The following is a 22,157-nucleotide window of genomic DNA, read 5'->3' as shown; positions in this document are numbered from 1 at the left end:
GAGATCATTGACAGAGAGGGAGCCGTGCAAGCTGTGAGGCCTGCCTGGCCAGCCAACCACAGAAGCGCTGACTACTGAAAAGGTCTTATTTGAGAGTCATGTAGATAAATGCTTGTTTCTCTGGAAAGCACCAGCTCTTTAAGGATACAGATCATGGCCTTCCTTGCTGTGTTTCCCCAAGTTTCGGGCCAAGCCCACAGTAGACACTCATGAATGAATGAACGAATGAATGAATGAATGAACGAACATTTCCTTTCCAGTATCCTGACTGAAGAATCAACAGAGAAATTTATACAGCATAGGAATGTTCTCTCTGTTGCTGTAAGAGCACCACTGATAGCCCTGTACATCACTTGTGCTCTGAAAACCTTGTTCCAGAGACAGGGAGATGCTCAGAATTCCATCCAGGAATTTGGGCTGGGTCTTCTGCAGACATTTATTTACCTACTTCTAACATAACAGAACTACGCAATACTCACCTGAAGCTACCTCATAGCTAATTTTCTGAATTTCTATATATAAAATAAATCATTGTACAAAAAAATCTGTATCTACAGTGTATGGAACAAAAGAAGATTTCAAAGCCCATTAACTCACAGAGATGGTATGTTACTGGGAGAATATGGGCTGTATAATTAAAACAATTTAAATCTGATTATAAGAAGACAGTGGGCTTTACTGCCTACCACCATCTCACTAATGGAAAGAAAACCAATATCTTGAGTTTTTTTAAATTACTGTAAAACTGTGAATTAGAACACGCACGTACCACCAATCCACTGCTTCACATTACTGATGAGATGAAATATTCCTTGCAGAGAAATATTCCTTATGGAGAACGTAAACCTACTTCAGCTCAGAGCTGCTAGGTGTGTGCAGCATCTTTCCCGAGTTGGGAAAGGAAGTGGTCCCCATGTCAGCCAATGTGAGGGAGGGCTCTTTCTGGAGACCCCGGTCTCAGAGTGAGTGACGCCTGGCTCCCCTTGTCCTCTCCACTGAACTCCAGAGCTCAGTGTCTGAGGAGGGAAAACCAAGGGGCCTGGGACAGGGGGATGGACCAAATGACAGTTCACGGCCCAGCCAGGAACACCTCCTAGTGGAGCAGAAGTGTGCATTTCTGAACAGGTCTAAACTGGAGGAGCACGCCCAGAGCTGAAATGAAAGAAATCGATGGTGATGAGCGCCTCCATTAGCTCACCTACTGGGAGGCAGGAAGGAGTCTGGGTGGCTCACATTTCTTCCTTGACCCCCCACCCCGTCTGCTTTCTCTGGCTGAAGTTAATAATTTTAAAGTAATTAAGTCCAGCAAACCATAACCGATTAAGTAAGGACTGCTGGTGGCCAGCGGAGCCGAGCAGCCTCAGCTCTGCCTGAGCCCCTGTTTGGAGGGCAGCTGGGAGGGGGCCTGATCCCAGGTCCAGCCCCCGGGGGCCTGACCACCACGTGGCAGAGATAAACCTCTCTGAGCAGCCAGCCACCTAATGAGACTGTCAGGGGACTTCTTAACGAGATGAGGTGGGGCCCGGGCTCTGCCGCACAGCACGCGGAGGGTTTCTATTCAATTAGCCGTTCGGTGTGGGGCAGATACTGCCCAGGAGGATGCGGGAGCCTCTGCCGATAAGGCAGCCCCCTCCTGGCACTCCTAGTTCTGTCGTGACCGGCCCAGCCTCCCAGGGTCCGCGGTAGCCTGAGACAGTGTCCCCACCGGACAGGAGGGTGAGCAGAGCTGGCACTCTGCTTTGCTGGGGCAAGCCAGGTCTCTGGCTGCCAACCCAGGACCCCTTCCCCTCCCTTGGAACCTGGGTGAGCTCCAGGAGTGGCCACAAATGGGCCATCTGGAAGAAGGGGACAGAGACCCCTGCCCAAAACAGGTATGTGTGGGGATAGGAAAGACCCCCTCACCCCAGGCGGGAAAAGGCTGAGTCTGGGGCCAAGGCTACAGGTTGTGTCTACATATAAAGTGGGGGCCAAGTGTGTAAGGCCAAGACCCACTGCCCTGTCCCCTCCTGCAAACAGAGTTTGACAGCACGCACAGGACCTGCAGGAGGCCACAGGGCAGTGAGCTCCACCGCCTGGGGACCAGACCCTGCCTCCCTTCGGGACTTGGGGGTGCAAAGGAAGGTCCAGGGCACACCACGCCCACAGGAACCCTCAGGACACCCAGTGGGGAGAGGGCTCAGGCCCCAGGTCCCCTGCCCCCTTCCCATCCCCCAGTCCCTGTCCCACCAGGCTGGCTCCCACCCTTCCCTCACTGCCCCAAATGCCACCCACAGCTCAGCTCACCCTGCCCCATGCCTGAAACACAGGCTTCCCTCACTCTGCGCCTCCTGGCCTTTGGGCTAGCACAAGTGCCCCTCACCCAGAAAGCCTTCCAGCCCTGCCTGGCCCCCATCCTGTCTGCTTCCCGCCGCCCACAGGCACATCACAGAGCTCAGAGCTTGGCTCTTACCCTCCTAGTACTGCCCGCCCCACAGAGCTTTCGAGTAAGCCAGGTCTGAGGTCTCCTGGAGCCCACCGTGTGGGAATGTCCTGTCACCGGGTGTGGCCCCAGGGCTTCCAGCCCAGTTCCAGTCCCGAGTGTCCTGTGGGCAGAGAAGCCCCACGCTGAGCAGCTGTGCCCACTTCCGGGCGACACCACCCACCCAGGTCTGCTCTGCCCCTTCACCCTCAGCTTGGGGCTGGGGCAGCCCCGGGCCTGGCCAATCAGGGCACCCCACTCCACTGGCACCAGGACTGATTCCAGGAGGAGCCTGTCCCCATGGCAGGCCAAACAGCAGCAATCCTGGGACACCTGTGAGACTCTTGTTAAACAGTCCCCCTCGGGCTTCCCTGGCGGCACAGTGGTTGAGAGTCCGCCTGCCGATGCAGGGGACACGGGTTCGTGCCCCGGTCCAGGAAGATCCCACATGCCGCGGAGCGGCCGAGCCTGTGAGCCATGGCCGCTGGGCCTGCGCGTCCGGAGCCTGTGCTCCGCAAGGGGAGAGGCCACAACAGTGAGAGGCCCGCGTATCGCAAAAAAAAAAAAAAAGAACAGTCCCCCTTTTCCCATGTGGAAGGACCAGGGGGCTGGGCTGATTAGACATCAGCCTACAATAGCCTGGGGGCTCTGAGTGGATGGGGCTGCCTGGAAAGGAAGCCCACCCAGGGGAAGGCAGGTACAGGGTGTGGAGAAGGAAGCAGTGTCCTGAGGACACCGTTTGGGCCCCTGGATCCAGCCATGCCTGAAGTTACGCAACATCAGGCCTTTTCCATTACACGGCCTGATAAATATCCCTATTTGCTTAGGCCAGTACGAGTACTCCTGACACCCACCTGACTAATACAGAGCATGATTTCAGACACTTGGCAGGATTCCCTGATGTGAGGCTGCTAGGTCGTGGTATTTGCAAATGGTCCAACTCAGCAGTCCCACAAACACACCTGGGGGCAACAACTTCCTCCCAGGCCACGAGAGGCAGAAACTCTCCACATACCCCACAGTGCCGTGGCTCAGCCACCTTGTCACAGTCCCAGCGGGGTCCTCAAGGCACACCTCTGGCAGGCCACCTGACAGGCTCCCCCAGGGAGGGGTTCAGTCCGTCTGCAGGGGTATGTCTGGGAGCACGCCAGGACACACAGGCATGCACTCCCGTGTGTGTTTGCAGACCCACATGCGTACATGCCATCAGTACAGTCAGACAGCCACTCAACAAACACTTGCTCCAGCCCTGCATGTGCTGGGAGTTCTGAGATGCAGAGCTCACAGGCCTCACAGGTAACCACTGAGACACAAGGGGAGACATGCAGGATGGCATGGCAGCCAAGAGAAGACCTCGCCCCAGCTAAGGGAGCAGACCAGTCAGGGAAGGCCTCCTGAAGAGCATCCCAGAGGCAAGGTCGGAGCAGAGTGCACACGTAGTCCCATCTAGCTGCACCCTGCCATCTAGAAGCTCCCCTGGAGCACTCGCCAGTACTGATCAGTGGGTGCTGATACCCATCACAGACCGCCATCTTCCCTTTCATGAAGTCCATTTTCTTGGCAGGAGCTAAGGAGCCTGACACAGTCGGTCCTCTGAGCCACGCTCAGGCGTCTCCTGATGAGGTTTCCATCATTAACAACTACAGAGCCTCAAAGCCCCTTCAGCCCCAGCTCACTGGAAGGGTTCTAACTCCTGCTTCCACCGAAGCCAACGTGTCAGGGGTGGTGGCTACATCCTCGTTAATGAGCGCTGCTCACCAGCTCCCGCAGGGGTGCTGGTGGGAGGGTTGGCAGTGCCCTCCCCTTCAAGCTCAAGCTGCCAGGCTCACTGGTCCCACACCTGCAGCTGCTCCGCCCTCTCCCAGCCCTTTGCCCTGCCCAATTTTGGAAGAGGCAGTGGCTAGGACAACATCATCCCCATTTCATACATGTGGAGACTGAGGCCACATGATGGGGTGCGGCTCCCGAGCCCCCAGAGGATTCCCAGGTGAGAGACGAGGATGGAAACCCAGGTCCTGGCTCATGCCCAACACCCAGACGGCAGTCAGCCCACACAGCCCCCAAGGGCCAGCACCTGGAGCCCAGGGGGAATGTCTACTTCCCCTGGGCAGCCTCCCTTCCCTCACCACCCACGCCGATCTGCACAGGCACATCTCAGAGCGGATGGACAGGCCAATGGCCCTGAGCCCCTGCCAGGGCAGCTCAGGCGGGGAAACGCCTTCCAGAAACGAGTCCTCCAAAACTATTTCCTGCTCCAGCCCATGAGCATGAGAAACCCCTCCACTGTGACTGTACCCTTTGTGCTGGGCCTTGGAATCCCCCATGGAAGTGGCCACTGCCAGGGAGAGGCTGTGGTATTTGCTCCTAGCATTTCTTGCCAGGAGAAAGATCTTCACATTTAGAAGCTGATCAGGAGGGAACAGCTGGCATAAGTGGGCCTCAGGTGGCAGGACAGGGCTGCTATAAATGCATCAAGCCTCCAGGCCCCACATGACATGGGACTCTGAGTGGCTCTGAGCCTGAAGCCAGGACCACAAGCTTGAGGGGGCCTCAAAGAGCAGAGGTCTCATGTGTCCATCTGTTCTGTCATCCATCCAGAGGCTTTTACTGAGCACCCATGATCAGCTGCACACCAGGCCTGGCTCTGGGAACTCAGCTATGGATGAGACAGGCACTTCCCTGCCCTCACAGACCTGACGCTCCTCACAAATTACTAACACAATTGTAGGTAAGGAAGCATGCAAAGAAGGAAAAGAAGGCTTTGATAGAGAATAAGAGGGGCCCTACTTGGAACCAAGGAGAGCCTCTCTGAGGAGGTGAGATCTGAGGAATAGCTGAGGCTGAGAAGGAGCCTATCATGTAAAGAGCCTTCCTGCTGGAGGGAACAGCATGTGCAAAGGCCCTGGGGTGGGAGCATGCTTCAACTGTTGGAGACACAGGAAGAAAGTCAATGTGGCTGAAGCAAAGAGGTCAAGAGGAGTGGCAGCAGTGAAGCAAGTGAGCTCAGCCCTTGTTGTACTTGAGGGCTTGCAGGCTCTAGCAAGGAGTCTGGATTGTATTCTTAGTACTGCAGGGAGCCACTGAAGGGTTGCAGCAGAAGGAGGAGGTGACTGCATTGATTTTTCTGATAGCTCTGGCTGCTACACGGACAGAGGCCTGGCAGGGAGGAGGGCAGAGGCAGGTAACAGTGAGTAAGTGACCACAGGGATCCAGGCTGAGGCTGGGGAGATGGTGGTAGAGGTGGAGAGAACTGGACAAAGGCTGAGATAAAGGGAGGGTCATGTGCATAGTGGGAGGACAGGCAAGGAACAAGGGGAATGCTGGCTCAGCTACCAATCCTTCGCATTTCTGAAGCAACCTCTACTTCGTTTTGCTCTCTATATAATCCCCGGGCTCCCTGGGGTGGTCCAGAGATGATGCTCATACAGCCCTGGGCACAGGTGTCAGTAGACACTGGGTATTGACAGACACCTCTGCTTTTTAACAGGCCATCACCAGGAGCCTATAGCAGGTCACAGCTGCCAAGCTCACTGCATTCCTTCCCTCAGTGAGGTTCCTGGGCTGGATCCCAGTGGCAGCTGGAACTGCGGCTTTTTCTGCCAAACGTGCCCAGGCAGCGTGGACATCTGCAACAGCCTCCTCATATACACATGTGTATGTGCACATATACGCACACCCATGCACACACCTGCACACTCACATACTGGCACACACGGACATACACACACACACACACACAGAGGCAGGGGTGCTCGGCCCAGATTCCAGGGCATGCCAGAGGACCTGACCCCCACTGCTGGACAGTCCCCCCTCCTCGGCACTGCCCGACACACCACCCTTCCCCGGAGGCATGGCCACCCCCTGCCTGTCCCTTGAGGAACACTGGCCATAGGCGCCCTGTGCAGCCCAGCTCTGCGCTGTGGGTCGCGCAGGGTCATGCCTTAGCCCTCGGAAGCCTTTATCCAGGATGTAGGCAAAGCCCCGAGCCAGCCCTGAGCTGAGGCTCCAGCCTGGGGTCCCGTGACAGGGAGAGATGCTCCCCCAGAGCTCTAGGCTTGGGCTGGCAGCCTATAGGACTTGGGGGCAGGCCACTGGATTGTTTGGGCTACCAGAGCCCGGGAGGGAGGGAGGGAGAGGCGAGTGAGAGCAGGTGCCCTGGGAACTACCCAGGACTGAGAAGGAGCGGCATCTGATGTCTGCGGCCATGACAGGGCAGGCAGCAAGGGTCCAAGGGCCGAGCCAAGTCAGGGCCTCCTCAGTGCTCGGCCCTGACCTCCTGAGACGGACACCACAGAGACGAGCAGCAGGGGCCTCACCCCAGTGTCCAGTTCAGGTCTCAGAGCTTTGAGCCCCGAGCCCAGACCAGGGCCCAGAGTGTGGCCCCTCCCTCCCTCCCAGGTCTCTGGGTGCTCAGACAGAAGGATGGAAGAAAGCCCCCAGTCCCAGTTCAGGAACAGAGCCAGGGCAAGACCCAAAGCCTCTGCCTTTGTACCAAGCAGGAGGGGCTGCGTGGGAATGGGAGAGCACGGAGATAGCCTGCCAGGCCAGGCCCAGGCCGAGTCTGCAGGGCCTCAGGCCGCATCAGGGCGGGCACATGGCCAGGCTGAGCCAAGAGCTCCAGCCAAGGGGTGGGGGTGGGGATGGTGTCCAGCCAGCAGGGACCGTGTCTCTGCCCTGACCTGGGGTTTGGTAGCACCCAGGCAGGGCCCAGAGACCAAGGGGTGTCATGTACCCTTGGCAGGTGAACAGGCGAACAGAGCAAATGGTGGCCAGGACACTAATGCCTACTTAGTGTACTGTGTGTCACCACCCACACCCTCAGTGTGCCTCTGCTGGGCACCCCAGTGGGCTGCTGCATGCCAACAGCCTCCTTCCTGCCAGGTATAAGTCACGTCTCTAGATCCATCACCACAACCCCAAGGTAGCCCACTTCACAGGTATTAAAACTGAGGCTTGGAGAAGACGAGTGACCTCTCAAGACCACACAGCTAATCAGTCACAGAGCTGGGATTTGAACCCATACCCGCCTGACCCCTTTCCACCAAAAAGAGCAAGTTATGGGTACTATGGCCAGCTACTCAGGGGCTGGGCCAGGCTGGCTGGATTCGGGCCACTCTGTGCACTCAGAACAGCAAGGCTGCAGCAAGATTGCAATTCCGGGGCTTCCCTGGTGGCGCAGTGGTTGAGAGTCCGCCTGCCGATGCAGGGGACACGGGTTCGTGTCCCGGTCCAGGAAGATCCCATATGCCGCGGAGCGGCTGGGCCCGTGAGCCATGGCCGCTGAGCCTGCGCGTCCGGAGCCTATGCTCTGCAACGGGAGAGGCCACGGCAGTGAGAGGCCCGCGTACCGCAAAAAAAAAAAGAAAAGAAAAGAAAAAATATTGCAATTCCGTGCAGCGACGGTCTGCAGGTTCCCGGAGCCCCAGCCCACAATGGTGGCTCCAGGAAGCCTCCACGTAAACCATGCCATCGATAGCAACCTGCCTACCTGCTCTCCTGGGACACCAGCAAGGCCAGGATCAACTCCAAGCCACCCTAAATAGGGCAGGGGTTGGGAAAGCCCGCCCAGCCCAGGTCAGAAAATGGAAGGAGGCCAAGAGCCCCTTGGGACCACTCAGGCTGGTACTATAACAACCATCCCAACCTCTGTGCTTGGCCCTTGGCTGGGCATTGTAGTACATTTCCTCAGCTGACCATCACAGTGTCCTCTGTGTCGTCATTCCCATCTTCCAGTCGAGGAAACTGAGGTAGCCTGCTCGGAAAGCAGAGCAGGGATGGGAACCCCAGTCTGTGCGTGAGATCAACAAGACTCCTTCTGCCCCCAATTCAGCTTGTAGGCACCATGTCTAATCTCACGCAGAGGCATGGGAGGGCCAGGCTGAGCTCTGGCTGGGAACAGGCACAGGGTAGGCAGAGACGGAGCTACAGTGTCTAGCTGCCTCTGGTGGGTCTGGCGAAGAACTAATGTAAGGGAAGTAAACTAAACAGACAGGACTAGCCAGAGCCACATACTCCAGATCTGGCTCGAGGAGGAGGTGCAGCCTGGAATAAGGACTGCCCTGGGCCCCAACTGACAGCCCCTGGCTTCACCCACTGGGAGCCTGCCCTGCCCAGATCTGGGCCAGAAACAGATAGAAGAGGGCCATCTAACCACCTCCCAGCTACCCTGCCTGTGCTTCAGGCCCGGAAGGGAGAACCCTGGGTCTTTCTCTCCCAACCTGTGGCCATCAGCCAGGAAGCTGGCTGTTTACAGGCTGGAAGGAAGGTCTTAGGAGAACCCAACTGATGGGATATCGGACACAGACCCAGATGCCTTCCTGAGCCCCATGCCTGTCAGAGAGGCCAGACTCCAGAGAATGGAGCTGTCACAGGCCAGCCCATGGCAGAGATGAGTCTCCACTCCAGCCCAATGCCTTAGCAAAAGAGAGAGAGCTGCTGCTGTGGGGGAAGGTAGGGGCGAGGAGGGCACTGGGAGGAGGCAGGGGGTGTCTGTAGAAGAAAGAGGGCCACAGGGAGTCCTGCTGAGTCCACAGGAAACACAGCCTTGCTTAAGGCCAGCTGTGGGGGCCGCTGATGCTGGTGCCACAATAGCCAATCTTCATCTCATTCCTTAGGAAGCAATGAGCCCAAGTCTTCTTGGGAGAGCTGGGCCCATCCAGGCCCTAGTTCACAAAGGACAAGGTTGGTAGACACAGATTGGCTCTCTTCTGAGAGCCTGGCGGGGCTGGAGACCCAGGCTTCCTGACGTCCCCCTACACCAAAGGGCTGCCTGGAGCTTTCTGGAGCAGAGGGACAAGTAAATGAGTGGGCAAAGGGGAACTGATGGGAGCCATGGATTTGGTCCAACCAGGATCCAATACCTAAAATTCTATTTGGTTTTTTTGTTTGTTTGTTTCTTTTGTTTTTGTTGTTGTTTTAATGAGTCACCAAGGAAATGGGAGGGTTGTTTTGACATGACCTGAGTAGTAGATATTGGTGTCATTCACCAACTATTTCCAGTTCTCTCTCTCTTTCCAGGCACATAGTATGTCTGTGCTTCCTGGATCCCTTACAACTGGCTGGAACCACATGACTAGTTCTGGTCAATAAATTATAAGTAGAAGTGACAGGTGTCACATCCAGGCGGAGACCCCTAGAGCTCTCTTTCCCTCTGGCACAGCAACTAGCAATATTCAAGCTGAGTGACCACGATGGGCCAGGCAACTAGCAATATTCAAGGTGAGTGATCATGATGAGCCAAGCTCCAAGCTGACATGTAGCATGAGCAGGAGATAAGTTTGCGTTATGTTAAGCCACTAGACTTGGAGAGTGTTTGTTATGATGGCATAACTTAGTCTATCCTGACTGATACAAAGGGAACCACAGAACAAAACCAAAGGGTAGGAACAAATAGGCACTTCCCTGCATGGCCAAGTCTAAAAAGATTCATATCCAGGTTATCAGACTGGGTTAGAAATGGTTTGGGAACAAGCAGTACAGACACGATGTTCCAAGTTTTTAGGTGACAGAATTCTCTGGGTAGTGAAAAGGCCAAGTAAAGAGAGAAGATGGCTGATACAGGGGCCAAGGCAAGGGGATTTTTGACCTGGCAACTACAAGAGTTTGGAAAGAGTCTGTCTGCCCTTACAAGATGTGGCTTTCAATGTTAAGGGATAGCCTTAGCTATCCTCCAAGAGAAACCTGTCCAAATGGCCCCAACGTGCTGCTCTAGACAGGAAGGTTGTTAAAGTTCCCATGTCACCAGGAATGGGAATAGCAGCAGCTTGGGGGCAGCAGGAGGAAAAGTGTCTCACTAGACCCATGGCCTCCAACCCACACGCCTGGCATGAGATGCTCATCTGTTCACTGCCAGTTAAGTCCAACCTCCCAATCTGGGGGCAAGGCTACGGCAATAGGCATACTAAAAGGGAGCCTCTGGAACCCATTAAATATGAGGATGTGGGGAGGGCAGGAGTACAGTCTATGAAGAGAGAGCGTGTGTGTGTTTGGACACACAAGAGTGACCCTAGAATGAAGGACAGCTGAAGCCCGGTAGTCCAGCTGAGGGAAGATGGCACTTATTCTTTTACATAGACACAGGCTTGTGAGAAATCCAGAGAGGGGACTAGATGGTTCCCTGTCCCCAGCCCAAATTTAGTGAGCGGCCATCAGCACCTGCAGCCATGGCCACAGCCATCTTCTGGCTTGAAACATCACTGGCAGAAGACCCTGTGTGTCAGCTGAGAAAGACTGACCTTTGTAGGGACCCCACCTACAAAGGGTCCTTTGTAGGGACCCTCACCTTGTGCTCTAGGTGAGCGGGATGGAGGGCGGGGAGAGGAGGGGGGTCTGAAGAACCTGGCCTGGAAGAAATGGAGGTCATGGACCTGCACGGTGGCACAGACTTACAGTCTAGCTATTCACAAAGCAGATTCCTCTAGGAACCTCCTTAGGCACAAGCAGCTTGCAGGCCCCAGGAAGGAAGTCAGTGTGTCATTGGAGAGAACAGGGAAGTCTGTAGAGGCCCGCAGACTTACAGTGTGCCACCTCCAGAGCGAGTCTGAAAGACAGGGAAACATGGCCATATGCCCCAAGTGACAAGAGGATGCCACCCAGTAAGCAAAAGTGCAGCCAACCAAGCGGAAGAAAGGGAAGGGTCACGATGTGCACTGTCTACAACAGGCACCTGCCAGGTGTGCCAACACGGTAGCAGAAAAATGGCCCACAAACACATGCACATCCTAATCCCTGGAACAGTGAATATGCTAGGCTACATGGCAAAAAGAGAAGCAAGGCTGCAATGGAATTAAGGTTGCACATGGAATTAATCAACTGATTTGAAGACAGGGAGATAGGCCTGGCTTATCCCAGTGGGCCCAATGTAATCACAAGGGTCCTGGGAGGAGGGAGACAGAAGAATCAGAGGAGTGGGTGTGAGGACAGAAGTGACTTGCTGTGAGAAGGACCCCACCCACCATCGCTGGCTTTAAAGATGGAGGAAGGGGGCCAGGAGCTAAGGAAGGCAGGCAGCCTCTGGAAGCTGAAAAGACAAGAAAATGGATTCTCTCCTAGAGCCTCCAGAAGGAATCAGCACTGCCAACACTTTGATTTTAACCCAGGGAGACCCACGTCAGGCTTCTGACCTGCAGAACTGTAAGATAATACATTTCCGTTTTGTTGTTGTTGCTGTTGTTTGTTTGTTGTTTGTTCTGGTCGCACCACACAAGCTTGTGGGATCTTAGTTCCCCAACCAGGAATTGAACCCGGGCCCTCAGCAGTGAAAGTGCCAAGTCCTAACCACTGGACCGCCAGGGAATTCCCTACATTCCCATTTTTAACCAGCAAAGTTGTGGTAAAATGTGTTTCAACACCAAGAGAAAAATTATGCAGCTGAGTGGATGGGAATGATGGTGTGGGCCTGCAAGCATCTTTAACGACTCTAACATCACACCCAGGGAAATGCTGACAGTATCTCCCAGGCAGGGACCTATAACGCTGTTATCAGGGAGAACAGTGGGTCTGCCAGCAGAGGCTGCAAAAATACAGCCTCAGCGGGACCTATAATTCTGAAGGGAAATCAAGGAAGACACCAGAGGCATCAAAGCTCAGGGAGGGAAACCGTCTAGCAGATGTCATAGAGTGTAAGGGGCAGGGTGACCACCTAGGAGTGACCAGTATAATATGGGCAAGACCATCAGATGGACACCACCAAGCTCACTGTGCTTTATTTCCCTCTTATTTCATTGTTTCATTGTTGTATTCTGTGAACACCAAGCTATACTTGGGTGATTTTTACCTTGTCTTCCTAAAACACTTTTGTGCTTATTGTAACTAAAAGGAATAATGCATCACATATATTCCTTTTTTCTTCCTCTTCCCTAAATTGTTATCTTTCCACTCGTGACAGATATATCTACAGCATAACCAATAACTCAAGTCTTTTACTTACAGTAAAAGATAATTCTGTGAACAGAAGAGACTCATGTTCAGGCAGTTCTTTTATGCATTTATGCATTTATATAATCCTCTCCTTGAGCAGACACTTTAAAGCAATATGAAATTTTTTTATTTAACAAATTAGTATCTCTTCTACTATCTAGAAGACAAATTTTCACACTTATTGTTAATATGGACTTCGCCAACTAAATCTAAGATACAACCTTTTAGAGATTTAAATACCATTTCTGTGTTATCATTTGCTAAATCCTCACCAAATGCATATTTTATTAAAAAGTGATCCAATCTTTTTACATAAACTGACCAACTGCCTCAAAAGGTAGCTTGTAAGAAGCTTGTATGGATACAAAATCAGCCTGAAGAAACTGCAGGTATAAATCTTAGGACCAACAAGCCAAAGTAGAGTTTCTTGTTTTCTTCATTAAATACTTAAGCATATCTCAACATAAATGTTTGCATTTTTAAAAATAAGTTGTTTTGGATATTGAAAATATATGCAGCCATTAACAGTAATGTTTACAAATAGTTCATAGTGATTTCAAAAAAAGCCAATGATATGTTAAATGAAAAAAAAAATATATATATATATATATATATACACAACTGAACAGAATAGGAACTCTCAGCACTTATGAAATTCAGTGCACGAAAAAAGACTAGAAGGAAAGAACAGTGGTAGAATCCAAACGGTTTTGTTCTGTCTCCTGATGCTTTCCTGTACCTTCCACATTTTATATAATGAGCATGCGTTGCCCTTTTCCTTTTTCACATTTTTAAATTAATTCATACTCATTGTAGCAAAGCATTTCTTTTATAATCAGGAGGGAAAAAGTTAAGCAAAAAGCTGAAAATGAAAAGGTCAGTTAGGGTCCGGTCTCAAGGAATTCACTAGCTTAAGCAATGGTACAGCTGAAAATAACAGCCTCAGGAGAAGCTGAGATGGATTCACAGTTGGTCAAGAAATGGAGAGGGAATTCATGTTTACTGAACACCTACTGCAGGCCTTCTGCAGACAATTCATACATGTCTCATCTCATTTCATCCTCACAATTATTCCAGGAGGCAGGTACTGCCTTTCAACAGATATGTGAACAGAAGCTCAGAACAGGGCCAGGCCCCTCCCAAAAATCACACTGCACGTGAGGCAAGCAAGATTTGAACCCAGTTTCTTGGGCTCCAAGAACTAAGCTCTTATTCCTGCCTGGTGCTACCTCTCAAGCCAAAATCGGGCAGCATCACTTCAATCCCAGGTCCACCTCGGGGGTGGGGGGGTTGTCATTGGGAGCTCGCCCAGTCCATGATGGATACTGAACCCCAGTCTGCCTTTGCCCTTATCCTTGGCCACGCCCCAGCCAAGAAGTCCCTTCCTTTCCCATCCGAGCTGTATCTACCACCTGGTAGATACAGTATTCCTGATCAGTATTCCTCTACCTGGACAACTCTCAGCCATCAGCTTCCAATTCTCTAGTTCTGGATGTACGCACACACTCACTCACACCCTTCCAAGACTGTGTCAGCCTGCCATGCTTGGAGCCTGAGACATTCTTCCAATTATAAAAATAGAGAAACTGAGACCCAGAAAAGGCCCCTGGGTAGAGCCCTGTGTCTCCAGAACAAAGTTGCATTAGGCCTTGAAGGCTGAATGGCCCAAAGCTCTGTTTTATTTGGCTCGTACTGTGTTGTTCAAATTGTTTGATTAGTCGAGAACAGTTAGAAATCAGGTTTTACATTGAAGTCCAGATTTGGGGCTCCTCTTTAAAAAAAAAAAATCAGTCCATTTATAACACTAGGATTTTCATTCCCAAATGGTAAAGTCAGCTGAAGCTATGGAACAGCTGCTCCTTTTGACAGAGATGGCCTCTCCAGACCCCACACTCCAGGTTCTTCCAGGCCCAGCTGCCCAGTTACCCATGTGTGTTACCTGCCTGAGACTGTAACCCTGGGCAAGAGCATTACCTTCAGTCTCTGGGGACCTGCTGCTGGAGGGGGTGGGGGGGGGGGCAATGGGCATCATTTGCAGCAAAATGAATGAGCATGGAATACTCAACACAGTGGAGAGGAAGTCGATGGAAACAAGGTATGTCAACAGAGAAGGTGGAAGAGCCAAACTGCCATGGCGAACACAGGCGGCTTCCCTAGCACACTGTGAGCTCCCTGGGGCAGGAAATAGGTGCTACCCAGCTGTGTCCTCAGCTCCCAAGCACAAAGAATGAATGTCCACAGAGACAAGTGTATGGGGACAGCGTCAAGGGAGCATGAGGCATTATGAAAACTGTGGCATGTAACTGTAAAAGCCTGTGTCACCACAGATCCCCACCCCAGCTAGGGTCATTCCTGCCTAAGGAGGTCCCACCCTCCCCTGGCTAGAGCCCACCCCAAGCACATGCAACAGTTGTGATGAGGGCACACTGAAAAAAAAAAGTCCAAGGGCAGGGCATGCGGAGGCAGGGACTGCAGGTAGGACATGATCAGACAGCAAAGAAGGACAGGGATTCCTTCCCTCGTACCTCAGTGAACGTCAGACATCTGCCAGGGCTGGGAGTGGCAGCTCCCCTGACAGACAACACCAGCCTCACCCCACTCACCACCACCCCCAAAACACATCCAGACCTCCAGGTTTTCACAACTACCTCAAGACATCCTTAGACTTTCAGGCTGCAGAGCTGGGCCTTCTCCCTCCTCTGCAGGAATAGCAGACTCCTCAAAACCTCCTTCCAGCACCAAGTTCTCCCCGGCACCAGTTCTGACCTTCTGGACCCTGACCAGAGCCTTCACTGAGTCACCCTATCCTTGGAGATACAAGAAAACCAGCAGCCAACATATAACCTAGAGCCGGAGGAGGGCTCTGGGCCCAGGGGCGGAGGGAGGGTAACTTGCCTGGAGCCCTCAGCCAGACTACCTCCTCCCTACACCGACCCACTGTCCTGTCTGTTCCTCCTGGGAGGAATCCCGGCCACCAGCTGTGGCCTCTGTCCTCAATACTCCTGGGCGAGGGCCTCAGAGTCAAAGCCTTGGATGTATGGAACTAGGAGAAACCATGGATATGGGGGCAAAGGAGAGGAAAGGGGCCCTGGGCCAGGCAGATATCAGGGGCAGTGAGAGCCTTAGTCTGATGAGGAAGCAGGCATCGTGGGAGAGACACCTGAGGCCCAGAGCCCAGGCTCAAGCCAGGTGGGAGGTGAGCGAATGAGAGAGGAGGGAAGAGCAGAGGGGGGCTTCTGCGCTTAGCCTCGCACTTGTTGCCTCTGCCTGCGGGCCGAGTTTGCCGACCACGGCGGCCCAGGCGCGGGCTAGGATTTCCCTGCAGCCTGGCCTGGCCCAACTCCGCTGCTTTTCTGGTCAAACAGCGCCCACCTTCGGCCCGGGCGGGGACGCCTCCGCCCACGGCGGGGACCGCGAGGGAGAACGGCTCCTCCAAACCCGGAGGAGGAGCGCGGCCGGCCGAGAAACGCCAGCCGAGGCACAGAGGGGCCTCGAGGCGAGAGATGCTGCGCATTCACGGGCTTGGGCGCCACACGCTCCTCGCTCCTCGGTTGATAGGGAAGAAGACACTGGCCCATCCAGGTCAGGGGAGGTGCACCAACACAGGTACCCTGCTCGCAGACGCACCCACCCACACTCAAACAACACAGACAGCCCTGAGCCACACACGCCTGCGCGGCTCATAGACGCGCCCACCCAGCTGGAAAGGAGCCGCACAAGCCCGAGACACGCCCCGCAAGGAGCCCAGCTCCCGGCTCACAAGCTCTCCGCTCCAGCCCCGAAGCGCAAGGCACTCCCGCACCACTGCCTTGGTGGGCCGGGGAGGGAGCGCGCACCGTGCGCGGCACTGTGACTGCCCAGGCACACAGGGAACCCTGCGTGGCCCAGCCCTTCTCGACCCTGCAGGGCTCCAGCTCTGCTGGCAGGCCCCCGCCCTGTTAGCCCTGGGCATGGCGGCCAGCCACTCACCTTCCTGCACGGCCTGGAAAGGATTGTTGGCCTCGATGACCTTGATGGAGTAGGTGATCTTCTCACTCTGCAGGATGTCATCGTTGAGGCTCAGGTCGGATACGGCCAGCTGGAACACCCTGTCGTCCTTGGCTGCGTTCTCCTCGAAGATGGCACCTGGAGGAGAGGAGGGGTCAAGACTGTAGGCCTAGAGGAGGGCTCTTCCCCACCCCACCCCTACCCCAGCCTTGGCCCTCTGGTCATGGTGCTGGCAGGACTGCAGGTTGCCAGGTGGCAGGACTTCTGGGCTGCAGTTTCAGCCTGATAGGATAGTTTAAGGCTCTTCTCAGTCCCCCAACACAGAAACACACCCCCCAAATATTCCAACACAGTTGACATGAGTTACACATGCACATGGCACATGCTGCCACCAGGTCACACAAGTGTCTCACAACCAAACCACCTCATGTATCAAACATGCCCCACATAATGGACTGAGCCAAGCTGCTGTGACCTCAGGCAGCACCTAAATGCCCTGACATGGCCCCATGAGTCCTATCCCAGGAGCCACAAAGTTCCCCTGCAGGCAAGTGTCCCCAGCCCCAATCCCAAAATGGAACAATGACTTCCTTCTGCCCTGCGCACCACTCTCTGCAAAGAGCTAAGCAAGCAGGTCCAAAGTGGCTCTCCTATGCCAGGGGGCTTCTTTACAGGGACCTTTGATAACCGATGACAGGCAAACAGGCAGCTCAGTCACAGTCTAGCTCCCTGGGTTCTGCCTCCTGCTTTCCATCCCTCCCCACTTTTTCTCCTGCCGTGTATGTTGGGGGTGGGGTGGGTAGGAGGATGTCCCTAGACCCTTTGCCTTCTAACCCAGCAGGGCTGAAGAGCGCAGAAGGAGCCGCTCTTGAAAGGGCTTTCTAGAACCATGAACAGCTCCTCTGGGGCGGCCACCGGCTGGCCCTTTGCGCTCTTAGCACCGCCGTGGCCGACTCTCAGGGCTTGAAGCCGAGATCGGTGGGACTCACCGAACCTGGCCCTGCAGCCTGGACAACACCGGAGTCCTCCCCCCTCACCAGGCCCTGAGGGTCACCACAGTCCCAGGGCTGGGCGCAGTGATCCCCCGAGCTGGGGGCTGGGCAGGAGGAGGGAGGTCCCGTTCCATGCTACACCCAGAGCCGCAATGCTGACCACGAGACCCAAGCGCCCCCCCCCACCAACCTCCACCACCATTAGGAAGCAGGTTTGGTCCCGGCCCCTGACTCCTGCAGGGGGATTGCAGCGCACCAAGCCCAGGCCTAGTCCCTGACCACCCATCACACCCCTGCCTCGCCTGTCCCATCATCCCTGCCTTCTCACACCTCCCAACCCCCCAGCTTCTCTGGGCTCGCTGGTCTTTCCCAACTTCCGGAAAAGCGACTGCAGACGGACTCCCCAAAAACAATCGCTGTCAGTCCCCCAGCCCGGACCAACTTCCTGGGATTTCTCCCCTGCTGCTACCAACTCGACAAGCCCCCTCCTCCTCTTCTCTATCTCATCTTCTCTCCTCTGCCGGTTCTCTCCCTCCATCGGTCTCTTCCCGCTCAGCGCGCGCGCACACACTCCCCCCCCCCACACCACACCACGGCCCAGGCTTCTTCCCTGATTCCCACCACCCAGACCATGTGCCGGCCCCCAAGACTTGGGCCAAAGGAAACTCTGGAACTGTCCAGGATTGGGCTGCTGTCGCCACAGCCAGATACACACACACACACACACACACACATATACAGAGAGGTACACAGACACACACCAGAGAAACAGGCAGACACTGTGTCCACTCTAACAGGCTGACAGTCATGCACGCACCAACACAGGCTCCGATAGCCCCATACACCCCACCGCCCTCTCGCAGTGACACCAACACGGAGCCACAAGCGCAAACAGAGACACACGCTGACAACACCCACCCACCCACATTCATGCACGGTTCCGGTCGGGCCTCTTCAATCCTGCCCTGCCAACTTGGCGAGACCCCGGGCCCTGCCCGCCTTCGGCCCCCGCTGCTCTAAACTGCGCCTAAGGGCTGGCCCTACCCCGCCGACGGCCCCGCCAGGGGCGCGGGTCTGGACTTGCGCCTAGCCCCGGATTTCCCGCATCCGCGGCCCTAAGTGTCGGCAGAGGCCGCGGGGCCCCGCGGCGAGGATTGGAGCCCCGGGGAGCAGCGGGAGCCCGCGGGAGCGCGGCGCGGCCCGTGCACATCTCCTCCGCGGGGCGGCGCGGAGCGGCCCTTCGGGGGAGCACCGCCCGCCGAGCCCCTCGGTCCAGGGAAAAGCCAAGTTTGGACGCCGCGCACCCCCCGCGCCGCTGGTGCCCCCGCCCAGCCTCGGCCCCGCACCCGCCGCGCTCACCGATGTGGATGATGGAGTCGGCCCGCACCGACACGCACTGGCATATCCAGGGGAGAAGCCACAGCGTCAGCGCTTCCATGTCCCCCGGGCGCGCGGCTCATCCGCCCGGGCCCCGGGCGAGGCCGAGGGCAGCGCGGAGCGGGGAGGCGCCGGTCCGGGTGCAGTCCCGGGCCGCTCCCCGGGAGAGCCAAGCCCGCCCGTGCGTCTTTCCCCGCGCGCCCGCCCCTGCGCCCTGCGCCCGCCTCAGTCCAGCCCAGCCCAGCGCGGTCGGGCTCCCGCTCCGCTGGTGGCTGCGGCGGCGCTGGCGGCCCGAGCCCAGGCCGGCGCGGCGGGGGCGGCCCGCGGCGGCGGCGGCAGCGGCGCTCCCCGCGGCTCGGGAGGCTTCGGAGGCGGCGGAGGTGGTGGTGGCGGTGGCGGCGGCAGCCGGGCAGGCGCGGCGGCTCCGGGCTCGCAGTGTGTCTGAGCCCCGGCGAGGAGCCGAAGTGCGGAGGACGCCCCCTCCCCTCCTCCTCCCCCTCGACTCCGCTCCCCTCCCCTCCCTGCCCGCCTCCCTCCCCTCCGCCCTCCTCTCGACCACGTGACTGCGGAGCCTCTGCCTCGCAGCGCGGCGCTCTCCCGCTCGCGGCTCGGAGGGGGCGCCGGGTGCTCAGCGCTTCCAGCCCGAGGGACGCTCGGAGGCTAGCAGGGCGATGGGGACCGGCCGGGGCTGCGGCGCGCAGAGGCTTGGCGGCCCTGGGCCTCGTGCCCCCTGTTCGCCAGGGACCAGAGGATGGAGAAGGGTCGGCCTCCGACTGCCCTCGAGGGTTCCCGGAGCCCCCTGGCGCCCGCCGACCTCAGCCGCCTTGCGTCTTAGGCCATGACCCCCGCCCTGGGCAGAGAGCCCCTCGCGGAGCCGGGCCAGGGGTAGCCGGGAGAGAGACCGGGCGGGGCACTGAGCCAGGCACCGAGATGCAAGGGGAGCCAAAAGGGACCCGCCGCGGCCAAACGTCGCGGAGCAGGCACCGAGACGCAAGGGGAGCCAAAAGGGACCCGCCACGGCCAAACGTCGCGGAGCAGAGCCGCGGTCGCGGGCTCCAACCCTAGCTGGCCCCACCGACATTGGCGGGCGCCCATCCCCCACCCCGCGGCCCCGGGCTCAGCCGGGAGTCGGGCAGGCGGCTCGCACTCTGAAGCCCAATTCATGGCCGGAAACCGGCGCATCCGTGACCGCGGCGCCTGGACGTGAGGAGCCTTCTAAGCGGACGGCGTGCTCAGACTCCGACTCTGCACGGAGCCTTTACGCGCGAGCCCAGGGCAAAGAGCCGGCTCCTCGCGGCCAGCGCAGAGCGGGGCTCTCTCCACCGCTCCGGGAATGCCTCCGGCCGGCCACCACCAGATGTAGCGTTAAGCTGTTTGGGCTGCATCCTGCGTGGAAGTGGCAGGCCTGACGCGTAGCCACCCTGCCCCCCACCAACAAGTTCCAGACTGGGCTCCACGTGGCACACCCAAGATTTCAGGAAGACAGCTGAGCCTTCCCGGACCGGGATTCCGCGGAAGCTCGGTCCGGGCGCGCCTGGCAGAGTCTAGTGCAAGGGGCCACTTCCGCGAGCCCGGGAGCGCCCCTTGGCCCTGTCGTTGGCCCGCGCCCCAAGGCCCCTGCCTTGATCAGGGCCGTGCGCAAGGCGTGAGGGATTCAGAGAGGCTCAGCAACAGACCTTACCTGGAACTCCCCGCTCAGAGGAGAGGCAGACACCTAAACAGATCATTAAAAGATGTGGCAAGGACCCTGAATAAGCTATGTATGCACAGGCGCATTCTGGGCTGTGACCCAGCCTGGGAGGAAGAGCCAGGGGATAGTTTCCTGGAGGAGGTGACAGCCTAAAGGCTGAGTGGAGGTTACCAAGGGAGAAGGAAGGGAGGCTTCAAGGCATTGAATGCTGGTTAGCGAGCCAAGATAGGAAGAAAAAGAAGTTAGTGTGTGTGTGAGTGTGCGCACGCGCACGCGTATGTGTGTGTCCCAAGCTGCCTGCCACAGAAGTCACTGGCAAATTTTAGTTTGGAAAGGTGTGGGAGGAGGCTGTGCAGAGGGGGACAGAGCAGGCTTGGAGAACAGTGAGGCAGCCCTTGCAGTGGCTGGTGGGGCCGCAGGGGGAACCTAGGGGAGAGGAGAACCTGGGTTGGAGAAACAGCAGGGAACCACATGGGCTGGCAAGGTGACTTCCAGGATGAAGGGACCATAGGCAAGAGGAGAGGAATGACCACGCCTGAAGGAGGCTGGGCTGTCCAGCTGGGTGTGGTGCCCACACAAAGACACTCCCTCAAGAAATCCATCTTAGGGGCCTTGAATTGTAAAACACCCCCCTCCCGGGCTCTACAAACCCCCCATGCCTCCACTCTCACTCCCTGGAAATTCTACCATTCACTGGCTGAAAAGTTGTAGAAAGAAGGGAAATAAAGAATGGGTTTTATTATGTAACAGTTTGGTTCCTATGGAGACCCTCTCCTCCTGGGAAGGATGGTGGTATGTTCATCCTGTAAGGGCTCAAATCTGAGGTCAAGAGCCACAGGGTCAGGGATCCCCAAACACACTTGTTTGGACCCCTGTAGTATGTTAGTAAAGTAGACGGGTGATACTTCTAACCCAGTTAGAAGTTTTTCTTGATATTTATTATGCTAGGTAGTGGCAGCATGATTACAGTGAGACAAGTCTCAATTCCCCCTTCCAAATGTTAAGAAGTCAACCTAGAAACACACATAGTTTGAGGGAGAGTTCTATCAGTTTCTAATCTGGATGATGAGGTCCCTCTACTTTGGCACTGAGGGCTATGACACAGGTTGGCATTCCCCTGGAAGCTCCTCTCCTGGGTACCACCTTCCCCTCCATTTCGACAGTGTGGGGTCCTTCACCATCCCAAGATGCTCATCTCTTAATGCTCATCCTCTTATACTTCCAAGCCGAGCCAGTTTTCCCTACCAGACTGGAATGGCCTAGATATACCTTGACTGGCCAGGAAGGATACTCTGCACAGGTCCCATTTCTACTAGAGCTGGGAGGCAAACCCAGAGATCACTGGGGCCCTATGCCTGTTTACCTCTAGGCAAGACTATTTGAATCCTCTCTGCCACCTGAAGTTGGGATTACCAGCTTCCAAGGACATTGCCTTATTGGGGCTTTATCAGATTCATCAAAACCTTAATTACTTATTGATCCTAGCCAGCCCAGTCCCTTTAGACCCTGATAAACTCTGGGGCTGTAAAAGCTGCCTCCCCCAATCCAGGCTCCTGGGCAAGCAACTCTACCTGATGAACAAGTTCGCCCTGACTCTAATAACCTGGCTGGAGAAGAGAGATTAGCAATCTCTGGGTCATATGATACAAACCCATTTTACAGAGGGGAAAACTGAGGCTCAGAGAAAGGAGTAACTTACCCAAGGCCCCAGTTGAGTTGCTGCACGCGGGACTCA

At 56.0% G+C, this 22,157-nt stretch overlaps 1 protein-coding gene across 2 annotated transcripts in view; it reads right to left on the bottom strand.

Annotated features, from left to right (window-relative positions):
• GRID1 (glutamate ionotropic receptor delta type subunit 1) overlaps window positions 1-18,954 on the bottom strand; it is a 679,283-nt gene extending 660,329 nt beyond the window's left edge. For both annotated transcript variants that reach the window (XM_081250205.1, XM_081250206.1), the window contains exons 1-2: window positions 18,715-18,954; window positions 16,346-16,501 (exon numbers count right to left, since the gene is read on the bottom strand). In XM_081250205.1, coding sequence (XP_081106331.1) covers window positions 16,346-16,501; window positions 18,715-18,793 — 235 coding nt within the window. In that variant the 5' untranslated portion in view covers window positions 18,794-18,954. The remainder of the gene's footprint in view (window positions 1-16,345; window positions 16,502-18,714) is intronic.
• Between the last annotated feature and the right edge of the window lie 3,203 nt (window positions 18,955-22,157).

The sequence above is a fragment of the Mesoplodon bidens genome (genome assembly GCF_964165515.1).
Source record: "Mesoplodon bidens genome assembly, chromosome: 1".
Lineage (NCBI taxonomy): Eukaryota > Metazoa > Chordata > Mammalia > Artiodactyla > Ziphiidae > Mesoplodon > Mesoplodon bidens.
Note: the sequence above shows the minus strand (reverse complement) of the source record. Positions and strands in the feature narration are given on the sequence as shown.